Genomic DNA, 19114 nt, shown 5'->3' with positions numbered 1-19114 from the left:
TAAGCCACTCAACCAAAATTACAAAATGAATTTATTCCAAAAGCATAAGGGAACGTTTACAGTTGAACAAGGTGGTGAACAGGTGTCTCCAAAAGAATTCACTGAATCAGAAATTGAGAATGAAAGGAGAGGGGGAAACTAGGTATTTCTGAGGCAGCAAGAACTTTGCTGAAGCTGCACACAGTCTCTGAAAAAGATGTCTCAGAAGTTCTCATTCAAACTTCAGTGAGCAAAGAAACTGCTTGCATCCAGTGATTAGAATATAAATGTGCTTACAAATAGGCTTTGAAATTGATTAAGAAATCTTCAAATAATACAAATTATTGCCCTATGTGCAACATGCTGAATTTTCACCTGGAAATAAACATCGATCCTGTGTTCGACCCCTATTTTCAAAATGACATTTTGATCATGTCAATTTATATTTGAAAGCTGAATTTTAATTGCTCAGTTTCTTACTGACCATCTGAATTTAGCAAGTGTCTTGTAATCAGTAAAATAAGTTCAATTTAAGTGCTTATGGAATGTCCAAAGTTTACCATCACTGTTCCAAAGCTGCACAGAAATCAAGTTTGGAGACAACTTCTGTAGTTTTGCTGTTCTGGCTTTTTTTTTTTTTTTTTTTTTAGAAATGGCCAGTTTTCTACAGGATCTTGCACTAGTTCCAGAAATGCAAATGCTGCATTCCTCCGACTGCAGTGATAAATATCAGAGAATGTTAATGAAGACACCTGTGTCAGATTCACAAGCTATTCCTCACAAATACACATGAAACTAGTAGGAAAACATTACTTTTAGGCATTTGGTTTGGGGTACGGTCATCAAAATATTGAAAATAAATGTTAGGGAAATCTTCAGTCCTCTAAAGCCTAAGCTATTTTATGTCAACAGCATTTGTTAATATTTCTTCCTTCCCCCAACTTTTCACCACACCTTTTACAATGTTCAATCTTTAGAATGACCTGAGGAGAAAGCAAAAAAGTTAAAGTGGTGAAAATAAGTTGGGGCGGGGGGCAAAACCAAATCTCTGTGCCATATCTGCTCTTAAATAAAGTTGTATTTACTGGGTGTCCACTGTTAAATCAAAATCTTAGGTTACCACGAAGAACAAACTAGTACGGAGTCTTTAATTCTCCACCTGAATCAAACAACATAGCTGGATTTTTTCAGTGGTACCCAAAATAAAATTTTATTTGTGTATTTTTAAAATGCAGTTAGTATTGTTTTTTTTTTTTTTTAAAATTTCAAGTGCCAACCACCCCAGAAATCTTCAAATGCACAGGAAAGAGCCAGGCCACTGCTGCTGTCCAACTCCAATCTATAAATCTTAATCATTGCATCTGACTTTTCCCACTCCTGAAGTACTTCTAGTTTTTTTTTTTAACCTGTTTTACTGAAATTTCATGGCATATGCATACATATTCACACTGAACATTAAAAACCCATTTGCAAAACACCACTTTTGCATTACAGTGTAGGGAGAAGAGCAAGTTGTACAAAAACAAAAACATCACATTCTCCACAACTTTAAGTTAAATGATTGCTTCATGCTACAAGCAAAAATTTGTGTGTCCATGTTACAGACTTTAAAAATCCAGCATTTGTCTGAATAGTCAACGATTCTGTTATAAAGAGTAAACAAATGCTAATTTAATAATGGTACTCTTCTCCACATATTGCAAGATATTGTTACAGATGAGGAAAGGATTACTGCAGCTGTCAATCTTAACGGATGTGTACCTTTGTAGTCATCCCTTTCCTGTCCATTATTTAATATATAAACTCAATTACAATATAGTTTTAGTTGAGCAATAGCTGATTTTTAGGTTAATATACAAACTGTCAAGATGTAGTTTCAGATAAAACATCTATGCTGTTTTCCAATTCTGAATAAACCCTGAAGACACTTCTAAAATAACTCAAAATTGCTGACTAATCATCCAAAAATACAGTTGTAGTTTCACTATGGACAAGTTTGTAGTCCGTTAGAAAAGTAGATCATACATACAAAGGTATAAAGAACATTTAAGTCAGTCTTTAGCAGAAGGCAGTCCTTGAAGGGATACAGTACTCCAGGCAATCCTTTGATGAGCAGTACTTTCACTTATACTGGTGTTTTACCCCATAATGGCTCTGGAGAATGCAATGGTCTGTTCAGTAGATTCTTCCTCTACTGCGATTACCTCGTCCTCCCCAGCCTCTCCCTCGGCCACCCCGGAAACCACCTCTCTGCTCTGAAAATAAATGCAAACATTTATCTCATACAGGTCTCTGGTGTTTGAATAGCAGATTAAAAATGAAATTGCAATACTATCATGCCTGTTACAGCTGTTCTATTATTTCAGGTACAATTACCTGGGCTAACCCCATCTACGCAACAGTACTTAAAACCTTCTGACAAGATTATAGTATATTGGTTTGAAAGGTTCTCTATCAGTTTTATTAAGAGTTTTTATTGCCTATTCATCATAACATATCTCAAACACTGACTTCAAATGGGACTAATCACCTACTTAAAATTAAGCATATACTTAAGTGTTTTGCTGTATTGGTACCTTAATGTTTTCAGTTTAAAGCTCCAACGCCACTGGAAGAACCAGAGGACATAAATGAACTGTTTGTATATTGGAGTCAGTTTTTCATTTAGCTTCATTAAGAATAAGTTTGATCTCACTGGAAGAACCAAAGTGTCAAGATTTCTCAGGCTTCCATTAGTAGCCTATCTAGAGTCTGATCCCAATGGAAGCCTTAATGCATCAAAATGTTTTAGCCCCCTACTATTTTTTCCTCCCCTTGTAATAGTTATTAATATTGAGCCTTTAAAATTACATTAAGCTTAACTTTACAAAGGGAAGGACAGAACTTTGGATATTTAAAATTAGACATATTTGAATGAGGAACTCAAAGTTTACCATCCTCAGCGGATCCTGCACTAACACGGGGACAAATTAGATGAATAGAATCATTACCAGCTATAATTTCTAAAATGATATTAAAAGTTAAAACAGCCTGTAACCCTAAAGGTCTGCCTACCATGTTTAAAATTGGTGATGACAAAAATTACAATATTGGGGATGACAACAGAATTTTCAGTGTTAAGAACAGAAAATTATTTTAAATCATAATATAATGTGGAATCTTAGCTTTCAAACAATTTAATCCCCAGATCTGCAAGAGACCAGTGGCTGCTAAAATTACGTTGCAAAGTTGCTTAGCTATTAAGTTTACCAGCCTATCCTATTATTAGACCAGTGGTTAAAAAAATATAGATACAATTACATGGAAAAAATCATGACAGCAAATTCTGGATCGACTGAGGACCTGGAAAGGAACTTGCTTAACTGACATCCTTCCCAGAGGGGTATAATTCACACTGCAAGGTTCTTCCAAAGTCTCCAACTCACCATAAGAAAAGTTGCCCAGGTTGCTACTGTATTTCCCACTGGGTGGGTTGTATATTTGCCTGGCATCCCTTTTTGGTCCTGCTGGAGCCTTCTTCGGTGGTGAACTTGAGGTTGTATCTTCACTAGTTCTTTTTTGACTACAAAGGCAAGAAAATATAGAGGTCTTTGAACGATGCTGCACTATCCCCGAGTAATAAATACAGACACCGTATGCTCAGCCCCATAGATTAGTGCTTATAAGCCAGCAGAGTAGTTAAGGAAGACACTCTGGAAGATGGTATTGTAGAGCCTTCCTAAAAGACTGATCCTCATTTTGATTAAATTTTCTACTGTATCATCCCAGCAAGTCTTGACACATTATACCATTCGCCAACAATTAGAGCTGCTATGTGGCTCACAGTGTGGCAAACTGGATCCTGAGACTATCACTTATGCACAATGACTACAAGGTACTATTATGCAGTTGTAACCTTAATTCTATCTAAGCTTTTTGCATGCAAATCTTTGTTTTATAGCTCGTGCTGAACAACACATACTGACAAGTTATTGTACATCACAAAATAAAGATTCCACGATGTGTGTATGAAACAACATAACATTAAGCAAGATTTCCTGGTAACTCTTACCCTGCGTCAGCCTTCTGTACAGGTTTCCAGGACAGCGTAACTGTGCTTTTGTAAGAAGGGGGAATGTGAAAAAGGTCCTAAAGAAACAAAATTGTGGACATTTTACCACAAAATGAAGTCCACGCCAATAACACTACATAATCTTACCTATATTATGAGTCTGTATTAATCATACTTCCTTATTTCCCTCAACCTCCTTAAAATCAAAGATGACTTAAATCCTAGGATCCAGAAACAAGAATTACCTGGATGAACCACTTAAATTCAGCTACTTTATTCCATGCACTCTAATATGAAATTCTAATTTCGTATTAACAGAAGTATCTCATGCTATGATTCTGCACAATACATTAACATGTGTACTGTACATGACTACAATGGCTCCTGTGTGGATCTCTGCTATCCCCACCACAGTGCTAAGCAGCAGCATGGGTATGAGCAAAGAATTGGCTCACACTAGAGTGCCATGGTAGGAACTTTGAAGGGAAAGTATAATCAAAACAATTTGCTTTAAAAACATTACATTAAACCTTAAGTCAACATTTCAGGGATATATCTCTAACTATAAATACCAAAGAATGGAATGTTACGAGGCAAGACTTGCTCAATCCTTAACTTGCTTTTATGCTTAAATATACTGTAAACTCCATCAAACCCACTGAAATCAGACACAGCAAGTAAATCCTAAACTGAACATCATTGTTATAGTACAATTGGCCAAAATTTCTGATCAAAATGACACTGCCAAGGACAACTGACCCATTATAGTGTTTTTAAAGTAAATCTTCCCCTCATGATATTGAATCATCAATCTATTGGCCTACAAACAAAGGGCTGCAACACTTAAAAGTCCAGCTCCTCAGCAGGGTAATTCACCCAATTCAAGGTGGCTGGATGTCTTGAAAATGATGCCACAAACTTTATACAGTGAGCAGGTAGAGTACTGAAATGGATTTCAGTCACCCAGTCACTGTTATTTTCAATTCAATAAGCCTTTTGTTTATTAATTTCCATTATTAGTTGCTAACATGTAGCTCCAGAGAATTCTCAAAGGAAATGTACTTGCATGACAGCAGGGGAGCATTCATCTCCTCAGACCAGAAAATTAACAAAAACTTAAGGGAAGAAGTTTAACGTAGTGCCAATGCTGAATTTGATTTACTCCATGGTAGAGATGACAGTGCAGAGTCTTGACAATAAAATTTGATCCCCATCTGGGAAATTTCTCAATAGCTCTTTGTTCCTGAGCCTTCCTTTTCAGAGATCCTTCTATTACAGACCTGTTCCATGCTTAGACATAACAGAAGATTTAAGGCTTACCTTGATTAGAACATTGATGTTATTAGTTATTTTCAAGGCAACCACTTTAATTTTGTTCTGCAAAAGAGGAAAAATACAGCAATTTTAATTCCAGCTATTCTAGTAATTTGAGATTACATCAGATGCATTTAGTGAAGACAAAAGTACTGGAATTTTACTGCACACTTCCTAATAAGTTTCTCTGGCCTTGATTAGAGATCTATAGCACATTTCTGTACATGACTTAGCTGTTATAATTTTTAGTTCTCAGTAATTCTGCATTTAATGAAATTCAGTTGGCTATAGAATTCCAGGATCTCCAATTTCCTACCATTCTTTGTTCAACACTTTTAGCTGTCTCATTCAAAACGAAATGTATGGTGTGTAACTAGGCCAAAAAGACATAATCTGTGGGTGAACAAAACACTACTATAATCTAAAAGCCAAAGCTCAACTGTGACCTGTTGCATCTAGCTGCATGTGGTTGTGGCTTAGAACTGTCCCCCATCTCCAGAAATTACCTGTACTGCCAGTCATGCAACCACTCCATGTATCTATCTGCCACCCACTCAGGCTTGCAATACAAACCCAGTCAAGAGAGCACAACTGAAGCAAATGCAGAAAACTCTCCGTCACTGTCTTGTTTCAATATGCAAGGAAGACTGGCCAGGATCAGGCACAACTACTGAATAATCAGATACTGACTTAGGAAGCTAGCATCACTGGTTTGTTGTATGTGGAGTAACATTGCTTCTGAAATCCATGATTGGTGCTGCAACAGATTGGAAACTTAACTGCTTAGAGAACTGCAAGAGTGTCACATTAACAAGCCCAGGACACTGAACATTGCCAACACTTTATACCAGAAAGCAAACTGCATTTAAAAAAAAAAAAAAAAAATTAAGGCTAATGCTCCTGAAAGTGACTGACAGCACTGGTTAGAGACAAACAACAGTACGGTAATGTACTATGCCAGCTTCCCGCCGCAGCTCTGCTAAACCAATTCAATCTTCTCTGTTGCCCTCACTGTCTTAGTGCTTGGCCACTGTACAGCTCTGCTAATGAGCCTCAGTCCCAATCTGCTGCACTCCCTGCTAATCAGTGCACCCCAGTCCTGATTTCCAGAACCCTCCGGCACTGTGGTCCTGTGCCCTCATACAGCTCTTTCAGCTTCCTTGACTGCTGACCTGCAACACATTGGCCAAACTTGGACATGGCCAACGGCACTTAATTTAGTACTTTTGTAGTATCGAGAAATACTAATAACAAATTTGAGTTGCAACTCATTTGCACATGAGGAGAATTGAACCTGGGTCTGTAGAGGTAAGAGAATGGTGCATTCATACCTGCTGTCATCTCACACTTACTAAATCTAGAAAACATTTGCTACTTTCCAGACCACGAAACAAAAGTTTATTCAAACGACAAGAGCTTTCTCGCCTCTAAAATACTTGCTATCGGCTGTATGGATAGTATTTGCCTGAAATGCAGTGTCAATCTACATTCATTTAGTAGGCTTAAGCAGCACAGAGACAGTCATTTCCCAGTATCATTTAATTAGTCATCTCAGCAAAAAAGGTTGGCATTTATAATGGTTTGCAATAGCTATTTCAGTAGAATTGATAAGAGAACTGCTCCAGGGGAATACATACCTCTTCTGTTTTTAAGGCTTCACCTGTTTTTCCTTGAAGTGCCAGACGAAGCTGCCGTATATAAACCTGCAACCCTCGGGCAAAATACTGTAGCCTAACAGAAAAAAGATTTTAAGTATTTAATGAAGCCCAACCAAGCCAAGCACAAAACTACACCCATTCCTGTGAAAGAACAGCACAAGCAAAAGGAAAACCATGATATGACAAGAGGTTTTTTTATTTTGAAATAAATGCTGAAAACATTTTGTCAATCAGTTCATTATTTTACTTACTAATCTGATTTATTCTTCTCCCGCACCCAAACAGTTCAGCAGAGGAAGGATCAATAATATTCTACATTAACACTTCCAAAATGCCCATTCCAGCTAGGTTTGCAGCTAAGTGATCATTCCAGTCTCTCATACATTACCTGATTTTGAAGTCTTTCAATTTCTCTGCATTGAGCTTGGACGTGAGGAAGTCTGGAAGCTTTCGCCCCAGCTGATGAAAGCTATACAACAAACACTCCACATAGCTGAACTGCAACTTGGGCTCTTCATTGCCAGCATTTTCCCCATTCTCTGCTTCCTCTGGAGGGAGTGGCATGTACTCCTGATGAACACCAAGCAGAATAGATACATGAGACACTTTCACTCACCTGTTCCCTTTTCTCCACTCTTTGCATCTCACCCACTTTCACAAGAGGGCAAAGCTATGAAAATTAAAACCTCAATATAGGAAATAAACAGCATTACCAAATCAGTTAGCTAAATATGTAAGCAGGTTAGCAGTCTAACTATTTAACAGTTTCTCTTGGATGTATGATCGTACAAAACTTCTCTGTAACTTCAGTGTTTGGAAACAGCCAGTCCGGCAACCACCTAATTTATTAGTACCACTCTGTGCATTGTTGGATTGCAGGGAGGACCAACTAACATTTTTCTATAGGTTCTACTGCAGTCTTGTACAGACTCCAACTAAACTAGTTTAAGCTATATTACATAGGGCCTTATCTTTTCTGACAATTCTAACAATCTCCCTTCATTGCACTAGCTCCATGTTACTATCATTTGTTTGCAGGCCACTGCAGATCAGCTACCAACACTTTTATCAGCATCTCAACTATACCTGCTCTGAGCCAGTAAGCGTCTGTGGTAGCCCTGCCACTACTGCTAGCACTGACGGATTTTAAGATCATCATACGAACACAAACAATGCTACTTTCTTAAACTTAGATCAAAAATGGTGTGTAGAGAAATCATCCAGTTCTGCAATGCTACTGAGATTCAAAGTGGGCAAAGAGATCTTTGCACTTATTTGTCTTGAACAGAAGAATAACCAGGGGTAACTACCTTTACAACAGAAAGGGACCAAAATAAATGGGTAATAAGCTACTGAAGGTCCCTCACTTTGAGGAGTGCATTTTTTATTACTGTATCACAGCAAAAGTCTGCCTTACCAGTAATTTATCAAAAAGCTTCTTCAAGTTTGATTCTAACTTTTCCATGTCACCACAAAACGAACTCATTTCAGCAAGTAGTTTCAATACCTACAAATAAGAACAGCTCTTGGTAAAGCTAAGAGTTATAATCACACAGTTGCATAATTTTAAATAAAAGTGAATTGCAGCATTAACATGGCTTCTTCAGCATATTGCAACATTCAATTGCCACAAACATCAATCATGATTTTGGAAAGTCTATAAAATACAACTCATGCCAGATGAGAGACATTTTACCTTTAATGGAGGCTTTAAGTAGCAGAGATTTGTAGCGAACTAATGAAAATTAACATGTGACAGTAATATTTATTCATGTATTTTAACAATTGTTATGCAGTGAATGCCAGACTAAGCTTGTCTGAATCTCCTGTCTGCAATCTGCCAGATGTTCATTCAAGCCTCCTTCCTCAATGCATTTAAGTCCCTCCTAAAGCTACACTCCCTCCATGATGCCCACAAGAAGTGACACAATAAAAATAATGAATATAAAAAGGTATTCAAGTTATTCCCTCATGGCTTCTCAGTGAATCTTATCTATCTGGATCTGTCTTTCAGCTTGTAAGCTCTTTCAGGCAGGAATTTTTCATTTTTTGTTTGTTTGTTTTTTGCACAGCACAAGCACATTGCTGACAAAGTGGTAACTCTAAGGGGGCTATATGGAAAACAATGTGAAGGAACAGCAACAGCTTGGAGAGTTCAGTGAGGTCACCATATGACTAATGACTATAGTCATTATTCCTCTTAATTAGGGCAAGGCTTTTGCTTTCTGTATTTACTCTTAGGCATTAGAAGGAAGGTTCTGCTCAACACAGCTCCATCAGCTGGTGGAGTTCTGTGGTCTTTCCTCATGTTATTAACTGGACGAGCCACAGAACAGTAGACCAGCACATTGCTGGAAAACACACTGTAGTTTTTACAATCCCAGAGAGTTATGCAGAGAAACATTCACTTCTGCAATAGGCACTATGATGTGTATGTTAGAGGTTTATTAGCTCTTACAGGCTTAGCTTACCTCTAACTGGATATCAAGGCCCTCCACTGGAGTAGTCAGGGAACTGAGGTTTGGTAACACATGCTCACAGAAGTAAGTCACAAACCTTGTAGAATGAACATTTTTCTGTAAAAGTTCAGAAAGACACTAAGGTTATTGCAGAAGTTTGATTTCATTTTCTCCCACCTTCCCTGCCCAATGGACACCCATCATTTTGCTACCCCTTAGCCAATTTCCCCCCTCAAAACACATGGGCCCTTCCAGCTAAGAGTGGTGCCTAGGCTACAGGGGATTGTGATAAAATTGCATATGCTTATTTTTTCCTATCTATAACAGTTCCGTTTCCCTGAAAACAGGCCTTAAACTACTACAATATGCCTGGCAATCGACTGAGTTAATCAATGTTTAAATTTAAATCTATTAGCAGAACATTTGTCTATTGGACTCTGTGCTCTCACCTTTGCAATATTCCTAACCCTCACTGAGAATGGAGCAAGAGGGTGAGCTTAGGATTCAAACCCAGCTCTCTCTTGACAGCAGATAGTGCTAGGTCAGCCCAGTGGATATGAGGGTATATATAATTACCACGTATAATTAATAGTATACCTGGCAAATATTCACTTTTTATGTCTAAAGAGGGGATTGTTACAAGATTCCAAAGTCTGAGGAAAAAAAAAAAAAAAAAGACGACACACAAGCCAGGAACTTTTGCAAGGACTCATCCTACTCTGGTTGTGCAAGTGTCAGTGTTTTAAAAAGAAGTTATTAACCTATTTCTGAAGTTAGGCTGAAGCCTCCTTTCAATGACTCTCTTTCAATACAAGTGGTAATCTGTGTCTGAAATAACTGAGAGATGGAGCTTTCACTTGGCCAGAAGTCCCTGCCCATGCCCTTAAATCCTGCCTTTATCTTATAATGACTTTCCCTTGCAAGACTGGGGCAAAAGCTGACAAAACTCTTTTGCGCACAGGATGTCTCAGAAGTTGCTCAGTTCCTTCTGTGCTATAGATATGAAAATAAACCACCACATTTTCCTTTAACAGACTGTCAAAATCTCCTGCAGTGGAGAAGTGCATCAAAAACAGTTAAATCAGTGCAAGGGTTAGAATTTCAGCGGATTCTCCATTTTACAAATTGGGGAACTAGGGTTCAGAGATTAAATAACCTACCAAAGATCACAAAGGAAGTCTGTGACACAGCCACAAATATAATCCAGTGCCTTAACCACAAGGACATACTTCATTTCTCATACCCCCTCTTATAATGTTGAGTTGTGATGTTTTCCCCCTGATTCTGAAAGAGTAATTCCTAAAAACTGCACTGGGCACATAGAGCCAATGCAACAGAACTGCCCATCTGCCAGGGATGCTAACAAAGAGCAAAAATAATAGTATTAAAAACCTTCTGTAACCATGGAAGAAAGTTATTTTTACTAAATTAAGCCTAGAAATTGCTGAGCATGGAGATTATTAGAGAGAGAGCGCCTAGAGTCATGTTATAAGATTATTTTCCAAAACCAATAAAGAAAATTTCAATTCTCTCAGCTAACACACCAAGACAAATACCACATATGCCGAGGAATAGAGGTGGGAGACTGACATCATTCACATCAAATTCTTCAATGTGTGAGAAAGCAGGAACTTAGGGAAGACACAAAAGTTTACAAATCTGAATGGAACTGCTCCAGAACAGATCAGTCCAAAATTCATGCAAGACTTAGGTTAGAGAAACTGTTGACTATAAGTCACAGCTGTGCAATCACTCTGACACAATTAGTCATGACGTTAAAGACATTACAGTCAGTAACTTTAATATGGTACTAACTATACAAAGGAAAGAAATACATACGGAGAAGAGTGGCACTGCCTGTCGAGTGCACTGCAAGAGTCTGTCCACACAATCTGGATCGGACGGATTGAAGGTTTGCTCCAGGTCAGCTTGTTCAGCTACGAGTTCCACCAGTTGTTGCCTCCCGCTCACTGTCTGTAAGCTTTTTAAGCCAGATAATATCTTCATGAAAAGGACAAATTCCTCACCCGTCACATCTTCAAGGACCTTAAAATAAAAGCAGAAAACAGAATCCCACTGAGGCAATTTGCAATACCCGTCTCCTATTACACTTAAGTTGGTAAATCACACTGTTATACTATCGTTCAGTTTTAGCTTCCTGCATTTTAAAAAATGGGAAAACATACAGTATCTCTGTATATGCCTCTGGGTTAAAGTAACTAGAGGGTCACACAGACAGAATGTCATCAAATTGAGCATAGGACCTCACTTTGCGCAGCCAATAATTTTAAAATATCAAGTCTCCTTAGATTACTAACAAAAACTTAATGCCTAAAACTGAAAGAACTTTAACCATGTTATTTACTTCTTATTGGTTGGTCGGTTTTCTTGATTTTGGCATTTCTCTCAGTCTGGACAATGAAAATAGACTATAAACAAAAGTGGAAAAAATAGTTGCTTTCGCATTCACACACTAACATAATGCTGTAACATCTGGGTTGCAAACATAGCAGGGTAATCACAGAATCATGTATATATGCCATAACTGTGCATGGTGTTTTAAATAATTAAATACTGGAAACATTTCTATTACAAAAAAAGCTGATTTAACAAAACCTAAATTTGGAGTGTAATACAACACTTACCTTCTTTGATTCAGTTAATATGAGCTCCTCTACTTCCTTTGTTAGCACTTCCTCAGGCAGGGTCTTGAGTTTTGTAGAGAGGAACTTGATGGCTCGTTCTCTCACAATATCCTCTCCCTGAAGAATCTGACTGAACAAGCCTCCCAGTGTCCCTGAAATGCAAACAAAATTCAACTAATGCAAACCATTCAACAATTTTATAATTATGATATACAGTAAAAAGAAAACTACTTTCCAAATTGGAAAAGCTCCAGAACTTATTTTAAAATTGCTAGTTTTAGAAACAAGGTAAACATACAGCACAGCAGAACACATAGCTCTTAAAGGGAAAGAGCATGCCTTCCTGTATGTTTGCATATAAAACAACACATTTCGGGTGCCACTCTATTCCAAAGTTATAATGAATCTGTATTTATATAAGCCAAGCAGCTCAAGATCTGTGACTCAGAACAGCAAGTAATAATGTTTGCTTAAAATTCTACATTGCCCTGCAGCAGATACAAGTACTATTCCTCGCTCCTTGAGACTTACCAATGACTGGTAAACATTAAAAACATTTATATATAAAGAGTCTGTTCTTTACCTTTAGCATCCATCTTAAATATACTTAGCAGAGCATTGTTCACCAAGTTGAATTCTGCAGAATCATCTGGGGGAAAGAAAATTCAAAGTCATGCATCTTTCTGAAACGCTGAAGTAAGGGCAAGAATAAGAGGTCAAAAGAATACTCCAGCATAATACAAAAAGGTTTCTGCTCCTGACATCTGGTTACAAAGAGCAAGTCGCTGCAGAGTTTAAATGTTTAACAAATATTTCCTGTCATCCTGACAGTGAAGATACAAAATAGAAATGAAAAAATTAATTTCACCAATAGAAAGGTTTAAAAACCAGAGTCACAAACTTTTGTAAGTTAACTATCATAACTAAGTATTTTGGTTAGCTGAAGAGATGGTTAAACCTGTAGTAACCAAAATGATGCCAACCGATATATTAATGATGAATAATTTTTTTACAGATTTACTTTAGAACAAGTTTGAAGTTCTCCAGTGATTTCCAAAAAGAGGAAGCAAATTCTTTCCCTCTAATTTTGTATCAAATAGGGCTTCTGCTGCAAAGTGGCATCAAAATGCAAGTCCCTTCTGAAAGGCAACATTTCCCATTTACTGACTAGGAGAGACTAAAATAGTGCATTTACAAAATAACACTGAATATTTAGTAAATATTTAGCTCTCTACAAAGCCACTGGGGTTTTCTTTATTTTCAAAAACTAATATATATTATACAGTAACTCCTCACTTAAAGTTGTCCCGCTTAATGTTGTTTCGTTGCTGATCAGAGAACAAATTCATTTATAGTTGTGCAATGCTCCACTGTTACGTTGTTTGGCTGTCTGCTTTCTCCACAGCTGGCAACCTCCCTATGCCCCCCCCATCGCCAGACCCTGCAGATCAGTGCCTTCCCACTCCTCCCCCCGCCTCCTGCCTGCAGCAATCAGCTGGCTTGCGGGGTTTTGGAGGGAGGGGGGAGGAGCGAGGACTCCTGCCTCCCACCGCAAGGCAGCTGATTGCCCCAGGCAGGAGGCAGGGGGAGCCTGTGCCAAGTCCTCGCTCCTCCCCGCTCCCTCCTGTCTCTAAACGCTGCAAGCCAGCTGATTGTCCCGGGCAGGAGGGAGGGGGAGGCGCGCTTCCCCCTTCCCTCCCGAACAGAAGGTGGGGAGGGAGAAGAGGAGGGTCAAGGGTAGGGGCTTGGGGGAAGGAGTGGAGTGGGCGGGCTGAGGATTGAGGTCCCCCACCCCTGGAGCTTGCAGAGTAGGGGAAGCTGCCCTGGAACCCAACCCCCCCCCCATTTACATTAATTCTTATGGGGAAATTGGATTCGCTTAACATAGTTTCACTTAAAGTCGCATTTTCAGGAACATAACTACAACGTTAAGTGAGGAGTTACTGTATATGAAATACTGAATGATGTTAAACGTTTTAATTTATTGTGCACTGAAAATGTGAAAGTTTAAATTGTGCCAAAGAAGACAAATCCATTGGTCTTTCAGAGCCTTTAGGAAATAAACGATCCCTATGGACACTTGATTCAAGACAGATCCAGGGCACCAGTATATGAAAAGTTCATTAGCTCTTGTATTGAGGGCAAGAGTATTCCAGGCCATGGAAAGCTGGACAAAAATACTGAGAACTCTAAGTCATTTTGCATTAAATTAAGATAATCAGTCACTTCCCAGCAGAATTGGAGGCTAGCATATTTGCACTGCAGATGTAAGATGTGAAAAACAGGGGAAAAGAAATGGAGCAAAAATAGGACATGAAGACAATTGTGGCAGATTGCTACATAACAAGCTAATGAATCAACAGAGGAAGAATTCAATTTCCACAACTGTAACTCTCTTCAACCAAACCAGCCACAAACATACATGTAAGAGAAGCACACACCAGCAGGAAATAGGCAAGGAAATCATCAGTGCATGTTACCTGACTGCAGAAGCTGGGTCAGTATGTCTGCCACCCGGGGAAGATTATCTCCTGTGGCAAACTGAGGCAGCTCCTTGATGGCTTGGCGTCGGATCTGTCAAAATGAAATACTGTCATCATCTGAACAGAAGAGTCAAAATCTTAGCACATAATTACAGGAAGATTGAGACTGCACTGACTCTAAAAAGGTTCAGAAGAAAAACAGCTAAATGAGAAAAAACTACGCGTTTGATATCTAAGCCAACAAAGACTAAGATGATTTAGTGTGTGACTTCTGCTACCTTCTACTTCCTGTATCATCCCTGAATTAAATGCTGAACTCAAATTTTCTGAATTGCATATTCTGATGTAAACTGCAGAACCCATGTGAGGTTTCTGATTTAACTCTGCTGCACCATTAGTTCCATACTGAAAAGTCTCTGCCCCAGCTATTAATCAGACACTAGTGACAGCTCAAACTTCAACATCTGTGGATGGTTTGGAGAAGTCTTATAAACAGATATTTGCAGATTATAAAATAACTATGATTTCATTTTGAGCCTAATATTTTTGGGCAAATGCCATTTTAACAAATTCTTTGAACACTTACATAAAAAAATATCACTAACTGATCAAAACCTCACGAACCAAATTTGTATTAAAAATAATACAGCTTCCATCCTTTATTTGATCATTTTCGACCACTTCTAGATAGGTATTATTGGCTAAAACAGAAAGGATGGGATTGTTGTTAGTGTACAAGATAGAGTCAGAAATACTGGGGTTTCTTCCCAGCACAGCTGAGATTTCCTGTCTGACCTTGTGCAAATCACCTAAGTCTGATTTCCAGAGGTGCTTAGCCTATAGAACTTCCATCAAAGCAAATTGGAGTTCTGGGTGCTGAGAACTGCTGGAAAATCAGGTCTTTGAATTTTTTTGTGCCTCATGTTTCCAATGTGTAAATGTAAAATGGGAGAAATATTTCCCTACCTCCCAGAGACGATGTAAGGCTTAATACATGTAAAGTGCTTTGATATAAAAAAGTGTTAGGGATATGAAAAATATTTTTAGTTCAGTCTCTGGCTAGATAATTTTTTTCTGTAATTAGAAAGGGTAGAGTCACAAGGGATAGTGAAGAAAAAAACCCAAGGAAGATTTATCTGGTGATAGAAGATGAGTCCAATTACAATGTGTTCAGACATTATTTGCATAAGCATTATCATGAGCTAAGTGACAAGCTTCTGTAGGAATCAACTTATTTCACCCAAAGTGATCAGAATTGTTTTGACTGAAATAAGAGGAAGGCAGTAACGTATTATTAATTCAATTATAATTTTATGACACACAGACATAATATGCTTGGAAACATATGGACACTGAAGTCCAATTTTTTGCAAAAAAATACTTATATAAAATGGGAAAGGAATAAAAGGGAGCACAAAATAAGACTCAATATAGCAGCTTGCTACAAAATGTCCAGCATGTATCCTTACAGAAACATCTTCATCCTCACAGAGGTCCAGTTGGGCATTGATAGCTGAATCAGCCAGCTCAGGGAAATGTTTGAAGAACTTTGGAATAAACTGTGCTGCTAGTCTCTTCTCCTTGGCACCTCCCTTTACGCCATCCAATATCACCTGATACGCATCTTTATGCTAGAAGAGAAGACAGACTATATAAAGCAGAGCATACTTTGGATTTCCCTAGAACCAAGAAAGGACTGTTTACTCTCAGTTGCACTTCAGTTTAATCATTAATACAGCAACCTATTTACAAAAAGTTCACATATAATTAACCGGACCATAATTTGCTTTGACATAACTGTGCTGACTACTAATCAAACCAACAAAATTATTGACCAAAAATAAAGGCGTCATTTAATGAAAAAAATTACTGTCCAAACCACCAATAAGGTAGGAAATGGCTTATGGTATTCTACTTCTTTTGAGTGACAAAATTTCCACTGACTTCAGTAAGAGATCAGGCCCTTAATAGACAATTGGACCAACAAATCACCTTCTGTTCAGCTGAATAATGTTAAATATTTATACCATCTAAGAGCCAAATGCTACAATCAGATCTATATGAGCAGACCCTTAAACACAAGCAGGGTCACAATGAAGTTGATAGAGTTCCACATGATTATCAGGGTTCTATGGCAGGATCGGAACCTGGGAGCCTACTATCTGGACAGGGGAAGGAATTGTTTGTAAAAGATACAAGAACTACAATAATTAGTTTCTCTCTCAGATGAAGTTTGACATTTAATCTTTCACCTGGCCTTGCCAAGGCATTTTTTTTTTTATTAATCTAGCAAGCCAAGAAATTATACTGAGAAACTTTTCTTTTCATGCCCTAAAGACGATTGCTGGCCAGAACTGGACAAGCAATCTCTCTGTCCCCAAACTGTACATCTGTAAGGGCTGGTCTACACTGGGGGGGGGGGGGGGGAGAAGAGAGGAGGAGAGGGATTGATCTAAGATACGCAACTTCAGCTACGTGAACAGCATAACTGAAGTCGACTTATTTTAGATTGATTTACCTCAGGTCCTCACCGCGCAGGATTGACGGCCGCGGCTCCCCCATCGACTCCGCTACCGCCTCTCGCTCTGGTGGAGTTCCGGAGTCGACGGGGAGCGCATTCAGGGATCGATTTATCCCTAGATAAATCTAGATGAGACGCGATAAATCGATCCCTGATAGATCAATTACTATCCGGCAGGTAGTGAAGACGTACCCTAAGTGACAGTAGTTCACAGATGAATAATCATATTGGTCTTATTCAAATATTGTTCCTACCACCTGTCTTTTAAATAAACTACTGTACACAATCTCTATACTTAGAAATAAGTTTCCTCTCTGACCAGTAATCCCTCAATTATTATGCACCAGTTGTCATTTACTTACTTTGGCTATTTTCATTTTCACTCCTACATCTGCTTAGCTGTGCACTGCACACAGGCCCAGATCCTGCAAGCTCTTTTGCACATGCTTAACTCTACTTATTTACGTAAAGTTATGCAGGAGTGAAACCTCAAAATGCTAGCGGAAGTCTCCCAAACAACATACTATAATAGGAACAAAAAATCCGAATACTTTATTCTAAAGAAAATGAACTGAATTCTATTTTTAACACCTTACTCTCCATGCTTTACCCAACACAGCCTGTTCTGGATGGCAATAATAAATGTAAAAGACGCAAGACATGTCTTTTTTCTTTTTATGACTGTCACAAGTTTCTCTGGGCCAAACACCGATCAAGGCAGGTCTGTTTTCTGAGACTGAGTTAATAACTCAAACGCCAGAACACCACATTTAAGAGAGAGCCACAGGCCTGACAAGCAGGAGGGAGCTTCAAGGAACTGATTTTTCAGAGGTGATGGCTGCCCACAACTCCCAATAAAACGGAACAGGAGCAGTGGTCGCTACGCACTTCTGGAAGTCAGGCCTTCAACGTCCTGGGGAAACGTTGGCTGCAAAACCCTTTTATGCCTGAGATCGAAGCGGCGTGTAACAAATGCAAGGTCGAGTTTCCTCCAACTGAATGAGGCCAGGTCTGCATCAACAGCAAACGGCGGGGAAGAGAAGCGGGCCAGGCTTTCACCGCTAACGCCACCGGCCCAGGCGGACGCTTTTGGCGGCGTGAGCAATATTTTAATCAGTTACTTTTTTGCTTAACCCGCTGCCCGCCAACCTGCTCAGCCCCAGGCCGATCCCCCACTCCCAGGTCCCCCCTTGCCTCAGCGAGCCGCCCCTCTACCCTCCGCCCGCTCCCGGCCTGCGCCCCGCAGCTTCCCCCCGGCCGGGAGCCGCCGCACTCGAGCCCGGGGCTTTACGGGGCCCTGCAGGCCGCGGCCGGGACCCACCTGCCCCGCGGTCTCGGTGGCATCGGCCAGGATCCCATAGTTGCGGTAAAGCTCCTCCACGGTCGGCATCGTGCGGCGAGGGCCGGACTCGGAGCTGGAACCGAGGCCGCCGCGGCTCAGGGCTGCTTCCCCTGCGGCTGCTGCTCAGGCGTCTACCGCCACGGACGCTGCGACTGCTACCGCCGAGCGAACGCCCTCAGCCCCGCGCCTCCCGCGGCAGCGACCCCTGCAGGCGCGGCGGACTCACTGCGGCCGGGCGGGGGAGCGCAGAGCCGCCGGGGAACGCGCCCTGGGCGAGACTGGCACGGCGGGCCGCCCCCTGCGCAGTGCTGCAGGCCGGGGCAGCTTAGATGCTGCTGTCCCGCTAGTCTCCCAGGAGCAGACCCTTGCCCTTCCCAGCTGCCCCCAGCCCGGGCGCCAATGGCGCCTCCACCATATGAACACCTGCAGTGACCCCTGGCAGAGCCTTTGCCCATCATCAGCCCTGCCGGGAGCCTGTCCTCTGCTCGCCTCGGGGCACTGCAGCGGTGGACTTAGCACCAGCTGCTACCCTGGGGTGTCATTAGCCAGCAAGGCCTTGTCCTCGCACAGACACAGGTGAAAGGTGCAGAGCTGGAGTTGTGGAATTTGTGTGTGGATGCTCGGAGGGGCTCATGAGTGGCGTGATTCTGCTTTAGCGTAAA

The 19114-nt window shown here is 40.1% G+C and overlaps 1 protein-coding gene and 1 long non-coding RNA gene across 2 annotated transcripts in view; one reads left to right on the top strand and one right to left on the bottom strand.

Moving 5' to 3' along the window:
- The window catches only part of LOC128836507 (uncharacterized), a 172130-nt gene that overhangs the window by 79290 nt on the left and 73726 nt on the right, over nucleotides 1-19114 (top strand). The gene's annotated exons all lie outside the window — the stretch shown is intronic.
- API5 (apoptosis inhibitor 5) lies at nucleotides 14-18617 on the bottom strand. Its single transcript, XM_054026839.1, has 14 exons — nucleotides 18432-18617; nucleotides 16059-16220; nucleotides 14587-14680; nucleotides 12690-12755; nucleotides 12107-12258; nucleotides 11301-11507; nucleotides 9474-9578; nucleotides 8420-8509; nucleotides 7391-7572; nucleotides 6982-7075; nucleotides 5351-5407; nucleotides 4031-4107; nucleotides 3405-3541; nucleotides 14-2234 (listed from the first exon to the last, which is right to left on the bottom strand). Exons 1-14 carry the CDS (start codon nucleotides 18498-18500, stop codon nucleotides 2155-2157), a joined length of 1572 nt encoding a protein of 523 aa, XP_053882814.1. The 5' UTR covers nucleotides 18501-18617; the 3' UTR covers nucleotides 14-2154.

The sequence above is a fragment of the Malaclemys terrapin genome, chromosome 4 (genome assembly GCF_027887155.1).
Source record: "Malaclemys terrapin pileata isolate rMalTer1 chromosome 4, rMalTer1.hap1, whole genome shotgun sequence".
Classification (NCBI taxonomy): Eukaryota; Metazoa; Chordata; order Testudines; family Emydidae; genus Malaclemys; species Malaclemys terrapin.
The sequence above is the reverse complement of the archived record's forward strand: the minus strand, read 5'-3'. Positions and strand labels throughout refer to the sequence as shown.

What these genes read in the sequence shown, in the direction of transcription:
- API5 (XM_054026839.1), bottom strand. Translation starts at nt 18,500, where the DNA reads ATGCCGACCGTGGAGGAGCTTTACCGCAACTATGGGATCCTGGCCGAT. An exon ending in TATTAACTGAATCAAAGAAG is followed by an intron (nt 11,508 to 12,106) that starts GTAAGTGTTGTA and finishes TTTTATTTTAAG; the next exon opens with GTCCTTGAAGATGTGACGGG. An exon ending in AGGCAGTGCCACTCTTCTCC is followed by an intron (nt 9,579 to 11,300) that starts GTATGTATTTCT and finishes GAACTTTTACAG; the next exon opens with AAAAATGTTCATTCTACAAG.